The sequence below is a fragment of the Dermacentor albipictus genome, chromosome 4, assembly GCF_038994185.2.
Source record: "Dermacentor albipictus isolate Rhodes 1998 colony chromosome 4, USDA_Dalb.pri_finalv2, whole genome shotgun sequence".
Taxonomy (NCBI): Eukaryota; Metazoa; Arthropoda; class Arachnida; order Ixodida; family Ixodidae; genus Dermacentor; species Dermacentor albipictus.
Window position 1 is genome coordinate 30,442,354 of NC_091824.1, and position 22,563 is coordinate 30,464,916.

The following is a 22,563-nucleotide window of genomic DNA, read 5'->3' on the forward strand; positions in this document are numbered from 1 at the left end:
GGCAGGTATATTCAAAAAGGGTAAACAGCAGGAGGACAGTGTGAACGATGGAGAAGTACAAGGTGAAGGAACTTCTCGAAATTTGTGAGGAGTTGGGCATTGAGTTGGGCTCAACCAAAAGAAAGAATGCGATCCTTGAGGTCATGAGGACTGGGGACGTAACGGCTGAGGAAGCCGCTGAGGCCTTGGCGGGTATCAATGAACGTCGGGAAAGGGAGGAGAAGGAACGTTGCGAGCAGGAAAGGAGAGAACAGCAACGTCGCGAGGAGGAAAGGAGAGAACAGCAACGTCGCGAGGAGGAGGAAAGGAGAGAACAGCAACGTCGCGAGGAGGAAAAGGAGGAAAGGAGAGAGATTCGTGAGCACGAGCTTAAAATGAAAGAGTTGGAGACCCGAAATAGCTCGCCAGCGCCTAGTCTCACTTCTAACGTTCCAAGAATACGCGATCAACTTCCACCCTTTGTCGTCGGAGAGGATATGGCCAAATACCTCGTGAAATTTGAGCACGTGTGCGAACGGAATAGCATTGAGCGATCCCTCTGGGCACAGAATCTGTTAGCGTTGCTTCCTGGGGAGGCATCAGACGTAATAACTTGCTTATCGAAAGAGGCGTTTGAGAGCTACAGTGATGTGAAGGAAGCGCTACTGCGGAAGTACAAATTGTCGCCCGAAGCTTTCCGGCAGAGGTTCCGGTATGCAAAAAAGGGTAAGGAGTCGAATGTTGACTTCGCGTTTCGTCTAAAAGCCGACTTGGTGGAATGGCTGAAGGGCGAAGAGGTTTACGACGACCGCGACAAAATTGTCGAATGCATCGCGTTGGAGCAGTTCTACCGTTGCATTGATGAGGATGTCCGGCTCTGGCTGCAAGATAGGCTAAAGGAGGTTAAGCTAAACAAGGCAGCAGAGTTAGCGGAAGAGTATTACACCCGCCGCAGCTTGCACAGCAAGGCGGTGCGCGTAGAAAAAGCTGATAGAAGAGATGTGTTTTCCGGGAAGTCCGATGAACGGAAGCAAATCACGCGTCGCGAGTTTCGGAAAGATGAGTCTCTTACCAAAGAAACTGTAAGGGAAGGACAGAATGCATCTCAGAATGCTAACGATGGTCCCAAGCAGCGAAACGATACGACGCGTTCTTTTGAAAAGCGAAAACCGTTTAACCTGCTACAATTGCAAAAAGCAAGGGCACATCGCTGCAAGCTGCCCAGAGAGAATTGCTTTTGCAACGATACAGGAAACTCACAAGAACATACGTCTATTGGAGCCCTATGTGCAGGAAATTAAGGTAAACGGCAAGAAGTGCCGAGCACTGCGGGACTCTGCAGCAACTATGGACGTTGTTCACCCGTCTTTCGTCTCCTCTAGTGATTTTACGGGAGAGTGCGTTAGGATACGGCAAGTGGCCGAGAAGGAGAGTGTCTGTTTACCGATCGCAACGGTTAGCATTGAAGGAGAATTTGGGAAACTTAACACCGAAGCCGCTGTGTCAGCCGCCCTCCCGGAGCAGTTTTCCTACCTCTTCTCAAATAGCTCGGAGCAGTTGCTAAGGGATCACGGCAAATCATTCTTTGCCGACGTGGCGTACAGGGCCCCCACGCGATCCAAAGCGCGCCCGCTGTCGAGGGAACTTGACTTAGCGTCGGTGAGCGAAAGGCGGTGCGGCACACGGACCGATCACGGTAACTTGAGTGGCGAGCAGTCACGGGAGAGGCAGAGCTCGGAGGCTGGCCTAGGCGAGCGGGTCCTGGAGGTGAGTGGGAGTGACGCGTGCAGTGCTAGCCGCGATAGAGACGCGACGCCGCAATTAGGCGACGCGGGCTCCACACTCGCTCCGGTTTCCGCCAGCTGGCAGGAGCAGGCTGCAGTTGAAAGGGAAACTCGGATTCGCGAACAACAGGAAGATTGTTCACTAGCCGATCTGAGGAAGAGCGTCAAACGGGGAGTGAAAAAAAAGGAGGTTTCATTTGGCAAGGAATCTGGCTTATTGTACCGCCGCTACACGGATAAGCAGGGTCGCAAATATAAGCAGCTTCGGATTCCGCGAAAATATCGCCGGGAAAAATGAATGACCTCATTTGCTTCCTCAGAAGTATGTTTTCGGTCCAAGTGATTTCAAGGGGACCATTCTATTTGTAATTATTATTGCTGATTAATAATTGTTTCTATTTTGTTGAGTTGTTGATTTGAAAACTGATTGTTTGAGCCTTGTGTGCTAGATCGTACACCTGCCTCTTGTTGCAGCGGGAGAAAAAAAAAGGGGAAAACAATTTAGTTAGGTTGATTTGAATTATGGCCTTGTCTGGTGTTTGACGGGAGACAGAGGGCACTTGTTCGTGTTGGGTGTTGCCTTTTGCCGGTCGGTTTTGCAAGCTGCAGAACGACCAAGCGGGACCAGTGGCGAGAAGCAAGGTCTTAGGAACGACCCGAGCGGAGCTGGTCAAGGTGCCTTGGCGACGACGTGGTGAGCAGAGCTCCTGTCCTGGCGAGTCGGACCTGGGCACGTGAAGTTACCTGGCGTCCCGACACTGGACGTGAACTTGGACGAGCCTGACGAACGTGCGCGCCTGGCATCCGAGCCACGTGGAGGCAGCTCGTCTTCCCGGCGCCTTATCTGAGGGCGGGGATGCTGTTGTGCCATTACCACAAGCCCGGATCCCGAATCTGCAAGATGCAGAATCTATCCTGCGAGCGCCATAATTCTCCCTTCACAAGTCAAGATGCTGCGCCTTCGTGCGGGAGAAGCCTCGGCGGAGCAGCGTGTTTTGACGTGTCCGCGTGTGCCCGACGGCCCGGCGCCGCACCTCCCTTGCCTGGAGGTCACCGCGCGCGCGAACTTTGAACCGAGTGGCCAGCGCGGTCACTGGTTGGACCCCTCGGACGACCGTCGTGTGCTGACTTTGTATTGGGCCGTTTGAGTGACAATGGGCCTCGGGGATTATAAAAGCAGCGACACGCCGCTCGAAAACAGGATCTGCCGACCCCACCGGGAGAGAGTGTCGCTCCCGACTGGGGTGAGATGTGTAACGCGTTTTCGCCGGACGTCGTCGTGCGAGAACAGTCGCGTTTGTTGTGAGCACTCGGCCCCAGTGCCGACCCGTTCATGTCCTGTATGATAACCTGTATATAATGTATAAAGTCCCTTTTGTTATTCTCATCGACGCCAGGCTCGGAGTCTTCGCTACCAACGCTCTGTCACGAAACGGGTGACGAGCACTACGGGACCACAAAGCCGTAATCGTGGTGCAGCGGTGCAAGTTCGTAACAAGGGTCAGAGGCGCAGCAAGCTGATATTCAGAGCACGTCCGAACTGAATAAAATTCAGCCTGTAGCGTTGAAGGCACCAGGTACTGGAGAGGAAATGCCCGACACGGGAAAGTTAGAAGAGCTATCTGCAGATTTGCTCATCGCGCCTACGTCAGATGGACTCAATAGGTTGCTAAAAGTCAGCCGGTCGGCTTTGATAGCCGAGCAAAAAAAGGATGGCAGCCTAGAAAACATCCGCTACAATGTCAAGGAAGGTATCGCCAAGAAAAATGCTCGTTTTGTGGAAAGAGGTGGGGTCCTGTACCGGAAGTATCTAGACCGCAGGGGAGTGGAGTTCGATCAGCTGATCGTGCCTCAGTGCTACCGTCAGGATCTGTTGCGCTTGTCGCATGGGGGTTCGAGGTCCGGACACCTAGGAGTTAAGAAAACTAAGGACCGTCTCTTTACTATTGGCCAGGGTGTTTTCGGGACGCAGACCACTTTGTGAGGACATGTGACACCTGTCAGCGGGTGGGCAAATCAGGGGACAAAGCGAGCGCGCCGTTGAAGTTGGTACCTATCACTACGGAGCCTTTTAGACGGCTCGTTATTGATACAGTGGGACCTCTGCCGGCAACAACCACGGGGTACAGACACATTTTGACTGTGATCTGCCCAGCGACAAAGTTCCCTGAAGCAGTGCCGCTTAAAGAACTCAGCTCAGTTGAGATAGTCAATGCACTACTGCCCATATTTGCGCGAGTTGGTTTTCCTGCGGAAATCCAATCAGATCAGGGCACAGTGTTTACTAGCGCTTTGACGACAGCCTTTCTCGAAAGGTGCGGGGTAAAGCTGTTACACAACTCAGTGTACCACCCACTGTCGAATTCCCTTGAGAAGCTCCACTCCGTCATGAAGCGCGTGTTGAGAGCATTGTGGTTTGAACAACAAACTGACTGGGAGCTGTTTCTGCCTGGGGTGATGTTTGCATTGAGGACCGCGCCGCCTGCGGCTACGGGGTTTTCGCCAGCTGAGCTGGTGTACGGTCGCTCGCTGCGATCTCCGCTTCGCATGCTTCGAAACGGATCACTGCCCTCTCCAATGGCTGCAGACCATCTCTTTCACAAATGGCCGCCTCCTGCGCTGGAGCCTCACTTTGCAACAACATTCCTTTGAGGTGCGTTACAAAAAGGGGAGTCTCAACGGTAACGCCGATGGCTTAAGTCGAAGCCCCTAACGTGGGAATCAGCCTCAGAGTTGTTTGTTATTGATGTTTTTCTTCCTGAGGCAGGATTTTTACCATATTGGTTTTGTTTAGTGTTTCAAAGTGATGACGTGCTTTCTAGTGCAATTTTCCAATTTGTGGACGCGTTCTGAGTGTTGCTAGATGCTAGACTACTGTAAGGAACTAGGCAGTAGTAATAAAAGGGGAAAGAGCCTGGCAGGGCTTAGTGAGGGTTGTTTCGTGCTTGCTGACGGAGCGGTTGAGTTTCGGCGTAGTTCTAACGCTTGCTGGGAACGAGAGAAAAATAGCAACTCTCCCGAAGTCACTTTGCAGTGTCCTGTGTGAACCTGAACGTGAGAACGAGGCCTTCTCTGTGCGCTGCGCTCAAGAAACGCCGAGGGTCGACCGACTTTGGTTATGAGCATCATCGAGCGACATCCCTCCGGACAGCGGATGCAGTCCCCTGACCATCGGGATCTCCTTCCCCCGGCGGGGCGGTCTGTTACGTTTCGCCTACGACGCGCGGTATTGCCGGCGCGGATGAAACGGACGCCGGGGCTTCGTTCAAAGCAGCGGACATTTTGGCCCATTCAGCGCTGCCCCGACGCCTCCCCGCCAAGCGCGTGCAGGCATGTTTCAATGCCACATGTCTTCAAGTGTGCGTGTGTGTGCATGTTGGTGCCCACGCTTGTCAAAGCGCGGCAGCCGGGGAGAGGAGCTCCCCAAGTGTGAAGCGAGGAGGTCTGACCGGTGCTGGCTCGGCGGATGCGTCACTACACTCGTCTCAACATGTCTCTCAGCGTGTCGGTGCCCCACCGTCACGTGGTCTCGTCCCGTGACGTTCCTTCTTGCCCTCAACTCCGAGAGTATAAAAGCAGCTGCCCCCGGATGCCAGGAGAGAGGCTCCGATTTCTTCTGTCGAGTAACGTGCTCTCCCGTCGCTCCACTTCGGTCGACCTGACCGCCCGCTTTTGCGATGCTAGAATAAACAAGTTGTTCTGTTAGCAGTCGACTCATGCTTTACCAGGACCTTCGGATGCTTCCAGTTGTGCCCCAGGCCAACGCTACCCTTGGGGCTTGCGACCCATTTGCAACAACTCGTGCCAGCGGTCCGATTGCAACAACGGGCGTCAGCGCTGAGATTACAACAACATTAAGAACACTGCTCTTACCACGATAAGACGCTGGGTAAGCGAGAAAAAGCACAAGAACGAAAGACGGGTGGCGACGCCTCCTTGATGTTCCCGCACCTGGTCGCTGTGACGTCATGGATTTTGAGGCATCTTCTAGGGCCTTGTTAAGTATATGTCGGTACAGGTTAACGACATTGTGTTCTAAAGGAACCAAACATTAAACATGGCAAGTTTCGGGAACCTTTACTCAGCCAACCCGGCCCAAATGCGAAAACATAGTTTGGATAGTGTGACATCAGGGTTACGGCACGAAATTCAAATACCGATACTTTGACCTTCATTTTCTCGTATAATATTCAAACTATTATTTTGAAATGACTGCCTGAAGAGTTCTCCAACCCATGTTTATTTGTGCTTTATTGTCTTAACTACGTTATTGTCATTGCGTTATTGTCAATGCTTCATTTGTCTAAACTGATTTATAGTTTCGCTTTTGTGTCCCTTTAACGAGGATCACGAGAGACGCGAAGCGCGTTCGGTCGCAGACAAGCGAAGTGGGACGTCTCTCCAGCGCTACGCTCAATGCACTCTGTGGCGAGGCAATGGCGACGTCCTGCCTTCCGGTCTGCCAAGAGCGTTGCATACGCACGCGCACACTACAATCACACTCTAGCATACCTGCTGTGTGTGCGCCTTGGTCTGAGCAGTTGGCGTCAAGCTAACGTTGCCCATTTCACTGCGCCGACTAAAACGCCGAACGTTTCCCTTCCGGCTCACCTCGTGCGTCATCAAGATTCAGCGACGCTGGTAATTACGGCACTGGTGTCGCTCTGATGTCGCGACAAGCCCGACAGCTGGCGGAGCGCCGTTCCTTCTGGCAAGCAGCAGCAGCTTCGCCGTGAGAACACGTCGCACCCGCGTGCGGCTTAGATGTTAAAACACCGTCCGAGAAGTTCGAGTGATGCACTAAATATATGCCGCCACTGTCGGGGCTTCGCGCGAACTGTCAAATTTCGACGCGAAGAATTCTTGGCGAATTTCAACAATGGTTCAACTAACGGCTTTTTTTCTCTAACGACCATCTGCCGACCGCTTTCGTGTGCCGTTCCAGAAGACAGTGCAGTCAAAATGCGTGGGCCGATCCCGAAGGCGGGGCAGCCTAAAATGACGGACGCGTTCCCGCGCGCATGCGCCCCTGAATGTGTGCGCTCCTTTCTGGGGCCAATTTGCACGTGCCGCTCATCAACTAACAACTTTCGCGCCAACTTGAGTATGTGCTGCCGGACAAATTATTACAGCCAAGCTGTCTGTGGCTGGACCTTGAACAAAAAAAAAAAACGAATCGTGTGGGCCGATCGTGCTGAAAGGCTCCAAGCTCAATGGCACATACCCCTTTGGGGTCGGGGACCTATAACGCACCCTTCATTTTATTATGACGATGCGTGCCGAAACGTCAGCGTATATATATAAAGTAACAAAAAGTCAAAATGAAATAAAATTAAAGAATGAGAAAGACGAAAAAGTTATGTGTTTGTGCCCTTCTTCAACGAATGCAGCACTGACACCATATAGAGCTGAATATATCATATGAGCAATACGGCTTCGCTGGTCTTCCACCTTCACATAGTGGAGGGGTTCTGAATTTTTTCCAAAAATGTGGGACATTTGTGCTTCAGTGTATAAAATATCCGTATGCTAAAAAGGCATGTGGAACAACAGTGCATTCTTGAAGTAGTAAAGGCAAGGCGCAGAAGACCAGGACTTAGGAAGAAGAACACAAACGACAAGACCGGCGCCACTCACAACTAAGTTTATTTTCGCAACAAGCCTGCCTTGTGTAGGTCATTCACGCCGAGTCACGCACAAAACTTTAGAAGTAAAAGTAAAAGTGCGTGACTCGGCGTGAATCACCTATATAAGGCAGGCTTGTTGCGAAAATAAACTTAGTTGTGAGTGGCGCCGGTCTTGTCGTTTGTGTTCTTCTTCCTAAGTCCTGGTCTTCTGCGCTTTGCCTTTACTACTTCAAGCATGAACCAACTAGCCCAAGCAAGAGTTCTACTAGTGCATTCTTACCGCTTATCTCCAAACTGGTGTTAGTCTGTAAATCAATATCAAGCGGATATGCCTTGCAAGCTCACCGGCTGCATTTCGTAAATTGCCATATGTGCCGTAAAGTAAATAATTTGCGATTTTTAAAAATTAGTTCAAACTCGGTGTTTCGATTTCGCGTGGATGAAATGTCCGCCTCTCTGAATAGACTAGTTCAAGGACTACAATTGTGTTGTCTGCAACAGGCGACTTTTAAATGTTGTGCAAAACTTAACAGTGACCTGCTGTACAGCTCGGCCGCGGATGCGGCTCGCGCGCCTGGCGTTCAAGGTCATTCAAGGTCAAGGTTCGAAGCCGAGATGGCCGTTGCGATGTGCGCTGTCTCACCGCGCGCTCAGTGTTGAAGTGAGCGACAACACGAATCGCTCACTCCTCGCACCCTTGTTATCACGGCAGCATTGCGAAAGCGAGTGCTCGAAATCATCGAGCGAGACCTGTTCACATTTGTCTGTGCACGAGTGACAGCATGCTTGTTTAGTTATTAAGCGAAAGATTGTTACATACGGCCGATAAAACTGCTAACCCTACTTCGTGTCGATAACCTAATACTTTGATATTGCTTTCCGTTTAGAGTAAAGCTGGGACTGGTATTCTGCAGACGCATTTACCAATCATGTCCCTTTCTGCCACGGCCCCCCTGGGCTCCTTGCAACTCTTGGTACGTTCGGATGTCATCATCATCATCATCAGCCTGGTTACGCCCACTGCAGGGCAAAGGCCTCTCCCATATTTCTCCAACAACCCCGGTCATGTACTAATTGTGGCCACGCCGTCCCTGCAAACTTCTTAATCTCATCCGCCCACCTAACTTTCTGCCGCCCCCTGCTACGCTTCCCTTCCCTTGGGATCCAGTCCGTAACCCTTAATGACCATCGGTTATCTTCCCTCCTCATTACATGCCCTGCCCATGCCCATTTCTTTTTCTTGATTTCAACTAAGATGTCATTAACTCGCGTTTGTTCCCTGACCCAATCTGCTCTTTTCTTATCCCTTAACGTTACACCTATCATTCTTCTTTCCATAGCTCGTTGCGTCGTCCTCAATTTGAGTAGAACTCTTTTCGTAAGCCTCCAAGTTTCTGCCCCGTAGGTGAGTACTGGTAAGACAGAGCTATTATACACTTTTCTTTTGAGGGATAATGGCAACCTGCTGTTCATGATCTGAGAATGCCTGCCAAACGCACCCCAGCCCATTCTTATTCTCCTGATTATTTTCGTCTCGTGATCCGGATCCGCCGTCACTACCTGCCCCAAGTAGGTGTATTCCCTTACGACTTCCAGTGCCTCGCTGCCTATTGTAAATTGCTGTTCTCTTCCGAGACTGTTAAACATTACTTTAGTTTTCTGCAGATTAATTTTTAGACCCACTCTTCTGCTTTGCCTCTCCAGGTCAGTGAGCATGCATTGCAATTGGTCCCCTGAGTTACTAAGCAAGGCAACATCCTCAGCGAATCGCAAGTTATAAAGGTACTCTCCATTAACTTTTATCCCCAATTCTTCCCACTCCAGGCCTCTGAATACCTCCTGTAAACATGCTGTGAATAGCATTGGAGATATCGTATCTCCCTGCCTGACGCCTTTCTTTATAGGGATTTTGTTGCTTTCTTTGTGGAGGACTACGGTGGCTGTGGAGCCGCTATAGATATCTTCCAGTATTTTTACATATGGTTCGTCTACACCCTGATTCCGTAATGCCTCCATGACTGCTGAGGTTTCGACAGAATCAAACGCTTTCTCGTAATCAATGAAAGCTATATATAAGGGTTGGTTATATTCCGCACATTTCTCTATCACCTGATTGATAGTGTGAATATGATCTATTGTTGAGTAGCCTTTACGGAATCCTGCCTGGTCCTTTGCTTGACAGAAGTCTAAGGTATTCCTGATTCTATTTGCAATTACCTTAGTAAATAGTTTGTAGGCAACGGACAGTAAGCTGATCGGTCTATAATTTTTCAAGTCTTTGGCATCTCCTTTCTTATGAATTAGGATTATGTTAGCGTTCTTCCAAGATTCCGGTACGCTCGAAGTCATGAGGCATTGCGTATACAGGGTGGCCAGTTTCTCTAGAACAATCTGTCCACCATCCTTCAACAAATCTGCTGTTACCTGATCCTCCCCAGCTGCCTTCCCCCTTTGCATATCTCCCAAGGCTTTCTTTACTTCTTCCGGCGTTACCTTTGGGATTTCGAATTCCTCTAGACTATTTTCCCTTCCATTATCGTCGTGGGTGCCACTGGTACTGTATAAATCTCTATAGAACTCCTCAGCCACTTGAACTATCTCATCCATATTGGTAATGATATTGCCGGTTTTGTCTCTTAACGCATACATCTGATTCTTGCCGATTCCTAGTTTCTTCTTCACTGTTTTTAGGCTTCCTCCGTTCCTGAGAGCATGTTCAATTCTATCCGTTCGGATGTAATTGGACGTAAAAAGCGATTGTGTGAGGTTCGTGCCGGCCTCACGCGGAGAACGAATCCGGGAACAAAAGGCGTTACAAGCGCGCTCGAATGGGCGAAAAACAATTCGCTCGCGCTCCTGAAGAGGCGCGGTTTATCGTGCCCTTATTTCCGGCTATTCCCCTGCTTGCCCCACACTTTACTACCTCGCATGACAAAGATATTCACACCTCAAGTGGACGCGCGCCGGGAGCGTGAAAGATGTCTGCACAGTTCCGTTCGATCTGACGTACTCTCATGGCATCGTTTTGCACCACACTGACAGGGCCACGAATGCTTGCTTCAACAGTGACGTATTCACGTGCCTGCACCCAAACTTAAGACGTACAAGTGATGATGGGTACCCAAAAAAAAAAATATGCCCTGCCTATACACTGCAGGCGCTCAACCTTGGACAAAATTTGGGGACAATCGGGGCCTCGCCCGAGTGCCGTTCATGCAGACCCGGCACGTGACTTGGTCAGCGGCACGTTCTTGTACCGTGGAAATGTGCGGATTCTCAACTGCACCCACCCCAATAAAGCGCTTACAGTATTCCTTCGAGGCCTCAGCGAGACCTTTGTAAATAAGTTTTCTGCTAGTGTGTTTGGCTTTTATCTCACTCCCTCTCTATTACCCTGCACCATCTCACTTGGAGCAGCACGCCAGGCTTTTTGCTAGGCTAACCTCTTCAGGTGTCACTAAGCTTTCTCTCTCTCTTCATGTAATGACTAGTTACCTAGCCCGTGCGACAAAAAAAAAAAGGTCATTTAATTTCAAGCATTCAAGCGTTACCTGGCAAGTGCATTGGATAAAGGCTGAACGATCGATTGTATATTTCTTGATTTTAAGAAAGCTTTTGATGTTGTTAAGCGTGATTTCTTAATAGAAAAGCTGCCACGGTATGGTATTCAAACTACAGTAATGAATTGGATAAAAAATTATCTGCAGCTTAGACATTTGAGGGCTGTTATGAAAGGAGAGAAATTGGGCGAGACTGACGTGACGTCAGGAGTACAAGGGTCAGTGCTTGGCCCACTGCTCTTTCCGATTTACATGAATGGCATTCTTGATAATATTAACTCTTCCGTGTGCATGTTTGCAGATGATTGTGTATTGTACAGGGTTATTAAGAATTTGAATGATTGTGCAACATTGCAAGGCAACATTGACAGGATCACACCGTAGTGTTCAACATGGCATATGAACCTCAACGTAAAAAAAAAAGACAGTGCACATGTGTTTCTCTAAAGGACAACTTAAGTCTAATTATAATATTAATGATATACAGCTGTTGACTGTCAGAATTTAAATATTTGGGAGTGTATCTCACCACTGATTTATCTTGGACACATCACATTGATCACATTACTGCTAAAGCATCTAGGGTTCTAGGTTTTATGACAAGAAATGCAAGAGAATTTCCAATCAAAGCGAAGGCTCTACTCGTATCTTTCCAGTGTCTCATCAATACTTGAATATGCCAGCACAGTTTGGGAACCTTGAATGTGAACGAACATAGACAAACTGGAATGAGTACAGAGAAAGGCTGTGCACAAAGCATTTTAAAAGTACACACGAAATTTTAGTGTAACAAAGGCTAAAAAGAAAATTGGGTGGAACATGCTGAAAAAATGTTTAATTCATAGATTAAAACTGTTCCATGCTTTTTATTCAAGAACAGGTATCGATGACATGAACTATTTGCATATTCCCGACTACATGTCTATGAGAGTTTAGCACACACTTTATGTAAAACTAATGTGTTTAGGGAGTCCTTTTTCCCCAAGACAACTCGAGACAGGAATCCGTTACTTAGCGATATTGCGAAAATAACTTCAAATGAAACGTTCATGTACTTGCTTCATGATTTAATATTATAGACATGAACATGTTTTGTTTTATCCTATGTTGCCTGTATTATGCATCTTTTTCTTCTTTTGTGGGATTACCCCCCCCCCCCCCCACCCACACTTCCACAGTAATGACAATTGAATGCACCATGGGTACTCTGGTAAATAAACAAATAAATAAGCAACTAAACGCTAGCGTGTTCGGTGTTAAGCATGTCTGGAAGAAACAGAAAAAGTACAACTGCAATCTGTTAGCAGTGCGGCAGGTGCAACTGGGATAGTGCACTGAGTGGCATTCAAGCACCCACAATCGCACTAAGTCTGCATGGTAGTCCATGTGAATCTGCTCACAATTGTTTAGGGTTATGAATTACGATTGAAAAGAAATATTGGGGCAGTGCATACAATTTTGTTTACTTTCATGCTACGCAACGTGTGTAATCTCATGAAATGTGTGTGCGTTTATCCACCGAAAAGGTCACAACTTTATTGTCTGAAACTTTATGTTAAAGGGACACTAAAGGCAAATACTGAGTCGACGTGGACTGTTTAAATACCATTGCAGAAACGTCGCAACGCTTGTTTCATGCAAAGACTAAGTTTACGAGAAATTTGCATCTGAAGGGTCCGAATACTTTTTTTGAAATTCAAATCTCCCGCCACAAAACCCGAGTAGTGGTGATGTTGCATACGCCATCACCACCCTATGCTGTCGTCGGTGAGTAAAAGGGTACCAGTAAGGCAGCGGTACCGAGCCAAGATATGCCACTGCAAGTATTTTTGGTTAAGTGACGTAGACCCTTCGGGCATCCCACTATATCACATGGAAGTTGAATTCTCTGCCACTTGAAGTTCGTGCGAGTTTCGCGAGCCAGCAAAACCAGCGCAGCACTATGCAATAATGAAACTACTGGAACGTGAAAGCGTGGGCGCTGCAGAGCTGAGCAAAAACGAAACCTTTCGACCGCTGAAATCGTTGCCAAGGGAAGTTTCAACAAGTTTTTTTTTTTCTGTAAATGAAATAGAACTAGGCAAGTAGCATTTCACTTCGTCTTGTAATACAAAGAAGAATGTTTTTTGCAAGGAGTAGTTGAGTACTAGCGACAAAATTTAACTGAGGAGTGCGTTCGTCATTGGGCGAGTACTCGAATGTCCCGGGGGAGTCTCTAATCATGTCCTGCATTTACCTCAATTTCTTGATTATTAAGGCTCTGTTCATGACAATATTGACGCCTCCGAGATTCCTGAGCACTGATCTATCACTTTAGCTTGACTTAACATTAGCCTTTAGCGTCCCTTTAATGTATGCATCTTGGGTCCTGTAATCTAAACCTCTCAAATGATGACAGGACACCACTTTGTTGAGTGATGTCTAAGTCGGTGAAGAGCTGCCATTGCGGTAGGGTTGCCGAGCATGAGCCAAGCCATGCTGCTAACAATTGTGCTGCACAAGGCCACAGTGTCCGAGAGGTAACGACATTGACCACTGCACAATTTTGTAATTTTACGAATATCTTCAGTTCAGTCAACTACTCCAAGTCGCACCTTCACATCTCTTTTGGCTCACTCATGAAAAGATCTACAATATCATTCAAGCGGTCCTTACCATGCTCCAACTCAGTGGGATGCGAATGCGGAGCCGTGTTGAGATTGGAGCAAGAGAGAGCCTGTCCCAGCCAAGTGTTTAGCTGCTCCCAGAGCACTCGGAGGAGCCAAGTATAAGATTGCAGTTTCACTCCCAGTTTGAAAGTTAAAACGTTTCCGAGCATTGAGCTGGAACATTGCGTTTTGAATGAACCAGATGGATGTGTTCTGAGCGCTTGATTTTGACCAGCCAAATGTAAACTGCACTGCAAGAATTGCTCGAAGGCAACCAGTCGCATGTGCACTTAAAGTGCGCTTTGAAGTTGCACTACAGTGTAAAAAATTCCCCCTCATCAGGTCCCATAGGAAATTTTGGTTACGCAATGAGAGTTGTAAAGTGCTGTCAAGGGAGCGTCCTAGTGGAATACACATTCAAAGTGCTTCACTATTAGAGAAAATAGAAATTAAAATGTTGCGTTACCATTCTGTCAAAAGGCCAGCTTCGCTGACGTGAGCACTCTCTCCCTTTCCCTCGATTAGCGTCCACAGGTCACAGGGCAAGCAACATTCGTTCCCTGCCAACTCCCACACCCGAGCCGAGGGACCAAGTCACGAAACCTGCCTCCATTTTCTTTTCCTGCTATGTGGCGCATTTCCAGCGGTGCTTTTGTGTGTTCTGCACGGGATGATTTACCGTTGTCGTGTGCCTTAACTGATAACATTACAGGTGTTCAACGTGACACTGTCACCAAGCTGGGAAGCAAGGCTCTCTCAAAGGGAATACAGGATGCCACTTGATTTTACTGTTTTCACAATGTGTATCGGAGTGGCCAGTCGCAGAAAATATTGTTGGTACGCAATCTACCCACTACACTTGTCCATCTGCAACGCTCAAACAGGGTGAGGGATCCATCAAGCTCAAGTTCGGTTCCCACGGTCACTACTGCTTCGTGCCGTAAAAGACTACTACAAAATCAAGACAAGATATTTGCACCCCTTTAATCTGTCAGTTAAACCAAGGGGCCACACCAGGACAGGTACAGTAATTTGCTCTTCATATATTTTCATACAGCAAAAAATGAATGATGTGCACAGACAAAAAAATTGCTCCTGTTTGCAATTAATGTAAAACTGGTACAAGGGTAGGAAAAAAAGAGGAAAAAGCAATGTGAGAAGCACACACAATGACAGGACCGATAAAGACAATGAAACATGAAAAGCTCGTGCAAGTATTACTGCTTGGAAATCAGTATTAAAACAGACACACGAAATCCATTGTATCTTGTAATAAGGCACAAAATGACTTCTTGACACCATTTCTGATCAACTATATACATCATACCTTCTCATCGGACAATGCAGAACTGCTCGCAACGCTCGGTGTACAAGTCCACAAGAAAGTGAGAGAGAGAGAAAAAAGTACAGAATTAAATCATGAAAATGCGAAGGAAAATGATGGTTTGCTTCTCTCCTTTGTTATGACATGAATCTAGCTGTGTGCACGAGCAGACAAGGGCACAGTGAAACAACTTGCAAGGCACTTGTTCCAAGGTCTTTCTAGAACGAAGAATGCATAGCCAACTAATCCGCTAGGAAATGTCATAGATGTTCTAAGAGCCATTCTGAGCTCATTAGCACCATTCAGACGACGGCTTAGGGCAGAAGGTTACAACTGTTGCTGTCGAAAACATTCAAAGGGCACCGAAAGGGCTAATGGTGGAATGTAAAATTTGCCGGCACTTTGCTGTTGTTGGGGAGTGCAACAACACACAGATGACAACTGACCAGCCCAAGCTGCTCATGAGTAACAGTTTATGAGGAAGCCTCAAGCATCAAGCCAAACTGGAAATTTCACCATTGAAGTATGGCAGAATCTTGGTAAATGAAAACTACTTACACAGAATTGCTGGTTAAACGGAGCAACATGCTCTCAATTGGTTGGCTTCATATTTAAACAATTTAAAAACACTTTCCTTAAACGGAACCAAAATGTATACAACTCCTTATAAACGGAACCACAGAATAAGTATCTAAATGAATTGTGTTCCAAGGAGAACCAGAATGTGAAATGTTTTTGCAACGTCTGTCTTCTGAGAAGAAAGTTAAATTTTGCATAAAATTTTGAATGCCATACACCTTGTCATTTTCCTATTTTTTTTAGCTAGCTGCTAGATTCGCTTCTAATACTCAACATTTCTGACAACAGCATTAAGAGGGCATATGACAAAAGGCTTCACATCTATCTCGGTAAACGGAACTGCCGTTTAAAATGTTTCTACTGGATACAATGGGAAACCCAGAAAGTATGTGAACCCTTAAATGGTCTCAATAATCAACTTTGTCGCATATGATTGAGGAACTTAAGCTCCAGTGACTGATTAGAGCTAAACTGTTATTTGCACAATTGATTATTTAATGAATAAAGACCTGAAATGCCGAGTCCACAACTGTGCGGCTTCACAAGAATGCATATAGCAATTTTCTATACCGAACCGGCTACAGCATTAACATCGGGCAGCTAAAACATTCTGCATGGCTTTAGACTTCACTGTATCCCATAATTCAAAGTTTTCCTCAAAATGCTTATTGACAGACACAAGTGCATGCACACAGTAGTGTAAAATGATGTAATCTGCTCTAAGTACCATCAGCTGCTGTTTACAGAGCTGTGGTACCAGCATGTATTGCGGTTACAGAACTTTTAAGAACCTGCCGTTTCATTATAAACTAATATTTCCCAAATTTTTGTGGCATTCTGCATACGTTTATAGTCACTGGAATTAGACTTCATTTCACAATGAAAGTATTTATTTCATTTCTATCGCAGTTCAGTGCGAAAGTCATAGTCGGACCTGAGCCGAAGCTTCCTATTACACTGCAGACAGAAAATAAGGCACGGTCTGACTTCTTAACGCTTTTGTGTGATGCTTTATATAAGGCTACGTGTGGCAACAGTGGACAAATGCACAGGCTGGTGCATCCCCTGAAGAGACCCACTGATATTCCGTTACGTAAAGACTGATGGACAGTGTCAGTTGGAGCCATCTAGGGGTTGACTGTACAAGATGGGCAAAAGCCATCATAACACTTTTTTTAGCTAAAAATACCGATGCGCATCTCGTGCTGCCCGACAACAATGTAGTGTATATAAAATCTTTAACAATGATCAACACAACTAACTGCTAATCACAAGTTTGTCGCATCAGATGAAAGGTACTGTCGACTGCCTTGCAGAAGCTGATAAAAACACGAGGCAGCAATGGGAAAAATGAAAAACAACTAAAAATTAGCAATATGGATACAACAGAAACGTGCTGCTCAAATGGTACAAAGCAAGTATGTACTTTTCCTCGCCCTGAAATCAATATTCATATTGTTAATCTGCTCAAGAAAACTCTCGTATGAACAGCGCTCCCAGTCTGCAGCGGCTATTTTCAGCAGAGGATGTTAGCTGTGAAGCACCACTCCACACTTATCAGTGATTAGATGATAATCAAATGTCATTTCAACACTGTAAAACAATGTATGTTACAGAAGTCTCAACAATTAGGATATGAGCCAAAACCTACAGCACTTGTTTTAGTGCTTGACCTGCTAGGAGCTGCTGACAACTTGTTTACCTCATACTCTGTTTGCTGTCAGCAATCGCAGAACGCAAGCTGTGAAAGTTTGGCCACCGTTCCGAGCCAAATCGTCTTACAGTATTGTCCTCTTAAAGGCCCCTCACCAGGTGTGGCCATATTGAGCTGACAAGGGCGTAGCATACATTGCACCACAACAATCGTGTCTGCACAGTATTACATTGCTACGTCTGAAATTCTGAAATTTCAATCCAAATGCTGTTTCCCTCTTCACTCGCGGCCGCCACGCTCCAAGCCGGAGAGTGACGTAATCATGCCCGTGCGCCTACATAATCTTGTCTGCAGTGTGATGTCGCTTGTGGCAGCACGTGACCTCGAGAATTATTGAAGACAACATCTATTATCTGTGTAATCTGTTGCTTGAATTGACGAATAGGGGTTTAGAGAAATAATAAAACATGCAAATGGAATGTCCGCGTGTTTTTTGTTTTACTTCGCACAGAAGCGAGAGAGATGTACTTCTGGTTTGTCTGCTTGTTCCCACGGTCGTGTGGTTACGTACGCAGGTACTGAAACTATGCTATTTTCTACAGTGTTCCAGTGCTTGATCATGCTCTGTGATCTGCTTGTTCTGCCTCAGTATTCGTGTTGCACTGAATTATACCGCTAGTCATGTGTCCTTGTGCCCAGCGCACAAAATCGTGCGCTGCGCAAACAAGACAACAGCTCGCACGTGGCGCATTCAGCGGAAACGCATAGCTCAGGAAAAGCGAGGAGAAAAAAAATGAAGGTGGGGCCTGAAAACGCGATCCTTGAGGTCCGGTATGGGAGAACGCAGGGAAGGAATGCAGCGAAGGGTAGACGGGGCGAGCGGAGAGAGTGTCTTGCTTGGCAGTGGAGCCTGCCTGCTAAAAACATGGTTTTGCGGCACTGAAATATTTCTATCTTGGCTATTAAGGAGCCGACGTGAAACATTTTTTTGGCAGGACGCTCCCTAGAGGACACGTAATAACTTTCAGCATATAACCAAAATTTGATATGAGGCCTGGTGAGGGGGCTCTTTAAGCAGACCACCTAGTCAAAATTGCGCAACTAACCACAGCTGGTAGTATCTGACATGAAGGCCTGTGCATTACATTTTTACACACACACAACTTTCTAATGTCACAACAGCCACATTTTTTTAGATATTTCAGAAATATTACAGTTTTCATGGCTCATTTCTTAAACTACAAGTGGATCATACTGTATGACAGGCATGAGGTGTAAAGGCAATAATGGCAGCATGCTGCACCAATCATAAGAGTGCGATAAAACAGTGAAAGCCCCAAGAATATCTAAATACAATCTAACAAGTAACTTTAATCTTGAACTTCACATACGAGTAAACACTGCCACTTGTGTGCAAGACTTCATTAGTATTCAAGTGTGCACAGCAACTTAAATTTTGCGCGAGAACCTGCAGGTGAATATTTCAGCAACAGATGTATGTGGTACGCGTAGCACTGGCTACTTTTCCGCTTCAAAGTTGAAAAAAGAATGTTAGAGCTACTTACGGTCAAATAATGGCCTGTGCAGGTTTCTATGTTCTTGTTGCACTAACCTCCAATATAAGAGCAGACCTTGTGTAAAGCTAAATCAGTAAATTACTGAAGCTATTGTAAGACTCCATTAAACAACTACACTTTGAACCAGAAATTGGTAGCATACATAATACAAAAATTTTGCTTGTTTTATGTTAAGTGTTTTTGCACTAGTAGTAGTTGACAATTGGCTCACTTAGGTTCACTTGTTCGCTGCTCTGAGTCATGGCTGTGCAATGCTCAGCTTCCAGTCTTCAAGCAGTGCTTTGCCCCAGAAATAAGCAGGCCTGCTTTTCCTTGAGCATGTGACATTTGGCTAGACTGAAAGCGAAGGGTAAGCGATATGCTTGTAGTCATAAAGGACAAAAGCTGTCTACAACATTACCAGCAATCTTAAATCTCTAAATTTTTATTAGCTTCCACTACTAGCTGTGACCCTACCGCAGTTTCAATGTTAGCCATTACCCAAAGGAAAAGATGCCGTTAATCTCACGACTTCAAGGAAAGACAAGTGCTCTGCACTGCACCCCCTTCCTGCCTTTAGGAAGGAATGCTAAAATGCACTCTACTACAATTGTGGCATGGAAACACAATGAATGACTTCTTTTTACAATTTTCACTACCCCGTATGTGAAAAAAAAAAAGTCTGAATGAGGAAAAACATGACAAACACTGAAGCACCGTAACGGTAAGGCACAAGTTTGGGCATCTTAATTTCACTAACATGGGCACATCTAGCGCTTTCTTCTTGGAGTAATATTCTATGTCTCAATGGCTGGCACATCACATTACCTGTCAAGTCGGGCTTTCCCTACACTGCCGACAAAGAAACCATCACACAGAGCCCTCATACTATGTGGGCTGATGTTCTCACACTTAATGTTGTGCAAAAGTTGCCTTACAACAAAACTGCTACAAACACTTAAAATGCACAAAGGGTGCATCATGTAACTCACACTCCTCTTGCAAAGTGGCCAGAAAACCGACAGACTTGGAGACGCCTTGCTTTCGCCAGTAACCCTCCCCTACAACTTCTGCTACAGGTGTGGGAATGTGCCACAAGATTCAAAAACATCAAATGGGAGAGAATGCAGTTAAGTTTTTTCGTACGATTTGGGCTACCAGGCTGGTGTAGATTGTGCGTGCCCATGATCGTGATAATCTTCATGTTGTTAGACTGGATTCTCCCTCCCCCTGGAATACACAAACGCACCTACAGGACTCACGACAAAACCCAGCACATTTCCAACTGCCTGCTGCTCTGTTCATGCCCAGCTAAGCATGGGCATTGTGCAATGCAGTAACAAAGAATGATACAGAGTGAAGACAAAGAATACATGGTGCGCAAAGCACAGGAGAGGTTAAGTGAGGGTGCAAAGAAGCAAATGTGCTTTGTGGCACCGTAGTGTGTGCTATGAGCTTTCTGTTCAACTTGACATCAATGTTTACCTTCTGCCGGTGGCTTTCTTGTGACTTCATGACCTTATGGGCACTCGCCAAGTTAGTTATGCCAGCAGCCAGAAACTGCCACTTTCCAGTTCAGAAAAAAAAAAAAAACAATGCCAGGCCCAACCTGTTTCCAAGCATTGCTCCAGTTCTTTATCTGTCTTTTTCTTTTTTCTTGCTTCAAGAACTATTGTCATTTACTGAGCCAATAAACAGGCATAATATGCGTTTACGACTAGAGCGAATGCAGTCCGCAGCACTGACAGCACTGGTCATGCGTATTTATGTGAAAGCAGGAAAAGCCATTCTGTTTAGCTACAAGTGCGCAGTCCCTTGAAAATCTTCGGAACCATGAAATGTGTTTGCAGCAATGCGTAACAAGACCGCTGACATTATGCTTTTCCAAATTCCAAGGGCTTTCACTAGCAAATGCGTACTTAACTGACTGCTACTGTCTGCAGTAGGAGTTAGCTAAATAGTTAAAAGTCGCACAGCACTAACATATTGTGGTCCCTTTTGTTATGACAGCACGTGGAAATCAAACAAGCTCAGCCCGCACAACCCATGTGAGTGCCATCCTATTACAATTAGAAAACAATCTGTTTGCTTCTCTGCACCCTCAGTTAGTTGAAACGAGATGGGGGGAATGACGACAATGAGAAGCTAGGACTTTGCGAGACGCAACACGTGTAGAATGACCTCGTCGACAGTCTGGTTATTGAGCAGAGTCTTGACAGCATTGTCGTCGATGACCACTGTGAAGAGCAGCTTGGAGTTCTCACGCAGCCGGTCCATGTAGTTGTAGTCGTCGGGACTAGCCGGGCTGTGGCCGCAGCGACGGATGACCGCTTCGAGCAGTTCGTCCACGGGCTTGTCCGGGTATCCAAAGCCCTTCAACGTTGGCTCATCAACAAGCAGGCCCAGCAGCTCACGGATGCTCTCGCAAAGAGCCTGCGGAAAAAAAATGAGACAAGAGCATAAGCAGGGCTACACATGGTAAACGAGTGAAAAGGATGGGAGAACTCTCGGTTCCTTGGCAGTTTTGACGACTTGAGATAGTATACGAGGGTTTGCTGCCTAACATTTTCAGGGCCAATCTTGTATGCAAAAGTGCAAGATAATGGCTGGAGTGATAGCGCTGCGGTAGCTTAACAGGTAGACTACCACACGCATAATGCAGCAATGTGGGTTTTGTCGAATAAATGATCTTTTTGTACACTTTCGTTTTCCTTTGCTCTATTATTTACAGATTTCAAATAAACCTGAACATTACCTTCCCCTATGCTTTCTCTAAATTTATTGTCATTTTTATGAACACTGTAAATGAGTGACAGAGAGTGCTTTATTCAAACGCAGAGAGCTTTGCCAGTTTAGCAGTATTAGCTTGGACCGCTTGGGCTGTTTGCATTTATTGTCGAGAAAGTATGTCTCGCTTCATTGATACACGAAAATTGCAACCGTATTCCGCTGGCTGTTGAAGGTAGCGGGACAGTGCTAAAGGAACCTTAAGTAGACAGTTCACGAACACTGACCTCTTTCCTATTTCTCAAAATCTGAATTTGTGCTAGGTAAGTGTGTGTCAAGCAGTTCCCTCTGTATGATGTCGAAGAACGGCAATCAATATTTAAAAAAGAAAGGGGAGTATTCATCTAGAAGTTACTCTGCAAGGGCGGAGGAAAAGACAGCCTATAAGACGGAAATAAAGAGAACAACAAAAAATAACATCAGTGCACTTCCACTCTGTGAAGGATGACCAGCGAAGCTGTGTATGCAGGCCCCTTAATGACGAACTGCACCTCTGCCGCGCTTCAACCCGGCATTGCACTATCTTCGGGTTCAGCCCACGTATAGGGAGTGTTTAATGCCTGTTTCACCTCCGCGCATGTCGACCCGGCATAGCACTATCTTCGGGATCGGCCCACGTATGGGGAGTGCTTAATGCCTGTTGCACCTCCTCCACGCTTCAACCCGACATTGTACTATCTTCGGGATTGGCCCACATATGGGGAGTGCTTAATGCCTGTTTCATCTCCGCCGCATGTCGGCCTGGCATTGCACTGTCTTTGGGATCGGCCCGGCATTGGGGAGTGCTTAATGCCTATTTCACCTCCGCCGCATGTCGACCCGGCATTGCACTATCTTCGGGATCGGCCACCATATGGGGAGTGCTTAATGCCTGTGTCACCTCCGCCACGCTTCAACCCGGCATTGTACTATCTCCGGGATCGGCCCACGTATGGGATGTGCTTAATGCCTGTTTCACCTCTGCCGCATGTCGACCCCGCATAGCACTTTCTTCGGGATCGGCCCACGTATGGGGAGTGCTTAATGCCTGTTTCACCTCTGCCGCATGTCGACACGGCATTTCAC

At 46.7% G+C, this 22,563-nt stretch overlaps 1 protein-coding gene across 3 annotated transcripts in view; it reads right to left on the bottom strand.

Moving 5' to 3' along the window:
* Nucleotides 1–14,557: 14,557 nt before the first annotated feature.
* Nucleotides 14,558–22,563, bottom strand: part of LOC135900157 (zinc finger protein 649-like) — a 65,081-nt gene continuing 57,075 nt past the window's right edge. For all 3 annotated transcript variants that reach the window (XM_065429607.2, XM_065429605.2, XM_070536872.1), the window contains exon 8: nucleotides 14,558–21,144. In XM_065429607.2, coding sequence (XP_065285679.2) covers nucleotides 20,857–21,144 — 288 coding nt within the window. In that variant the 3' untranslated portion in view covers nucleotides 14,558–20,856. The remainder of the gene's footprint in view (nucleotides 21,145–22,563) is intronic.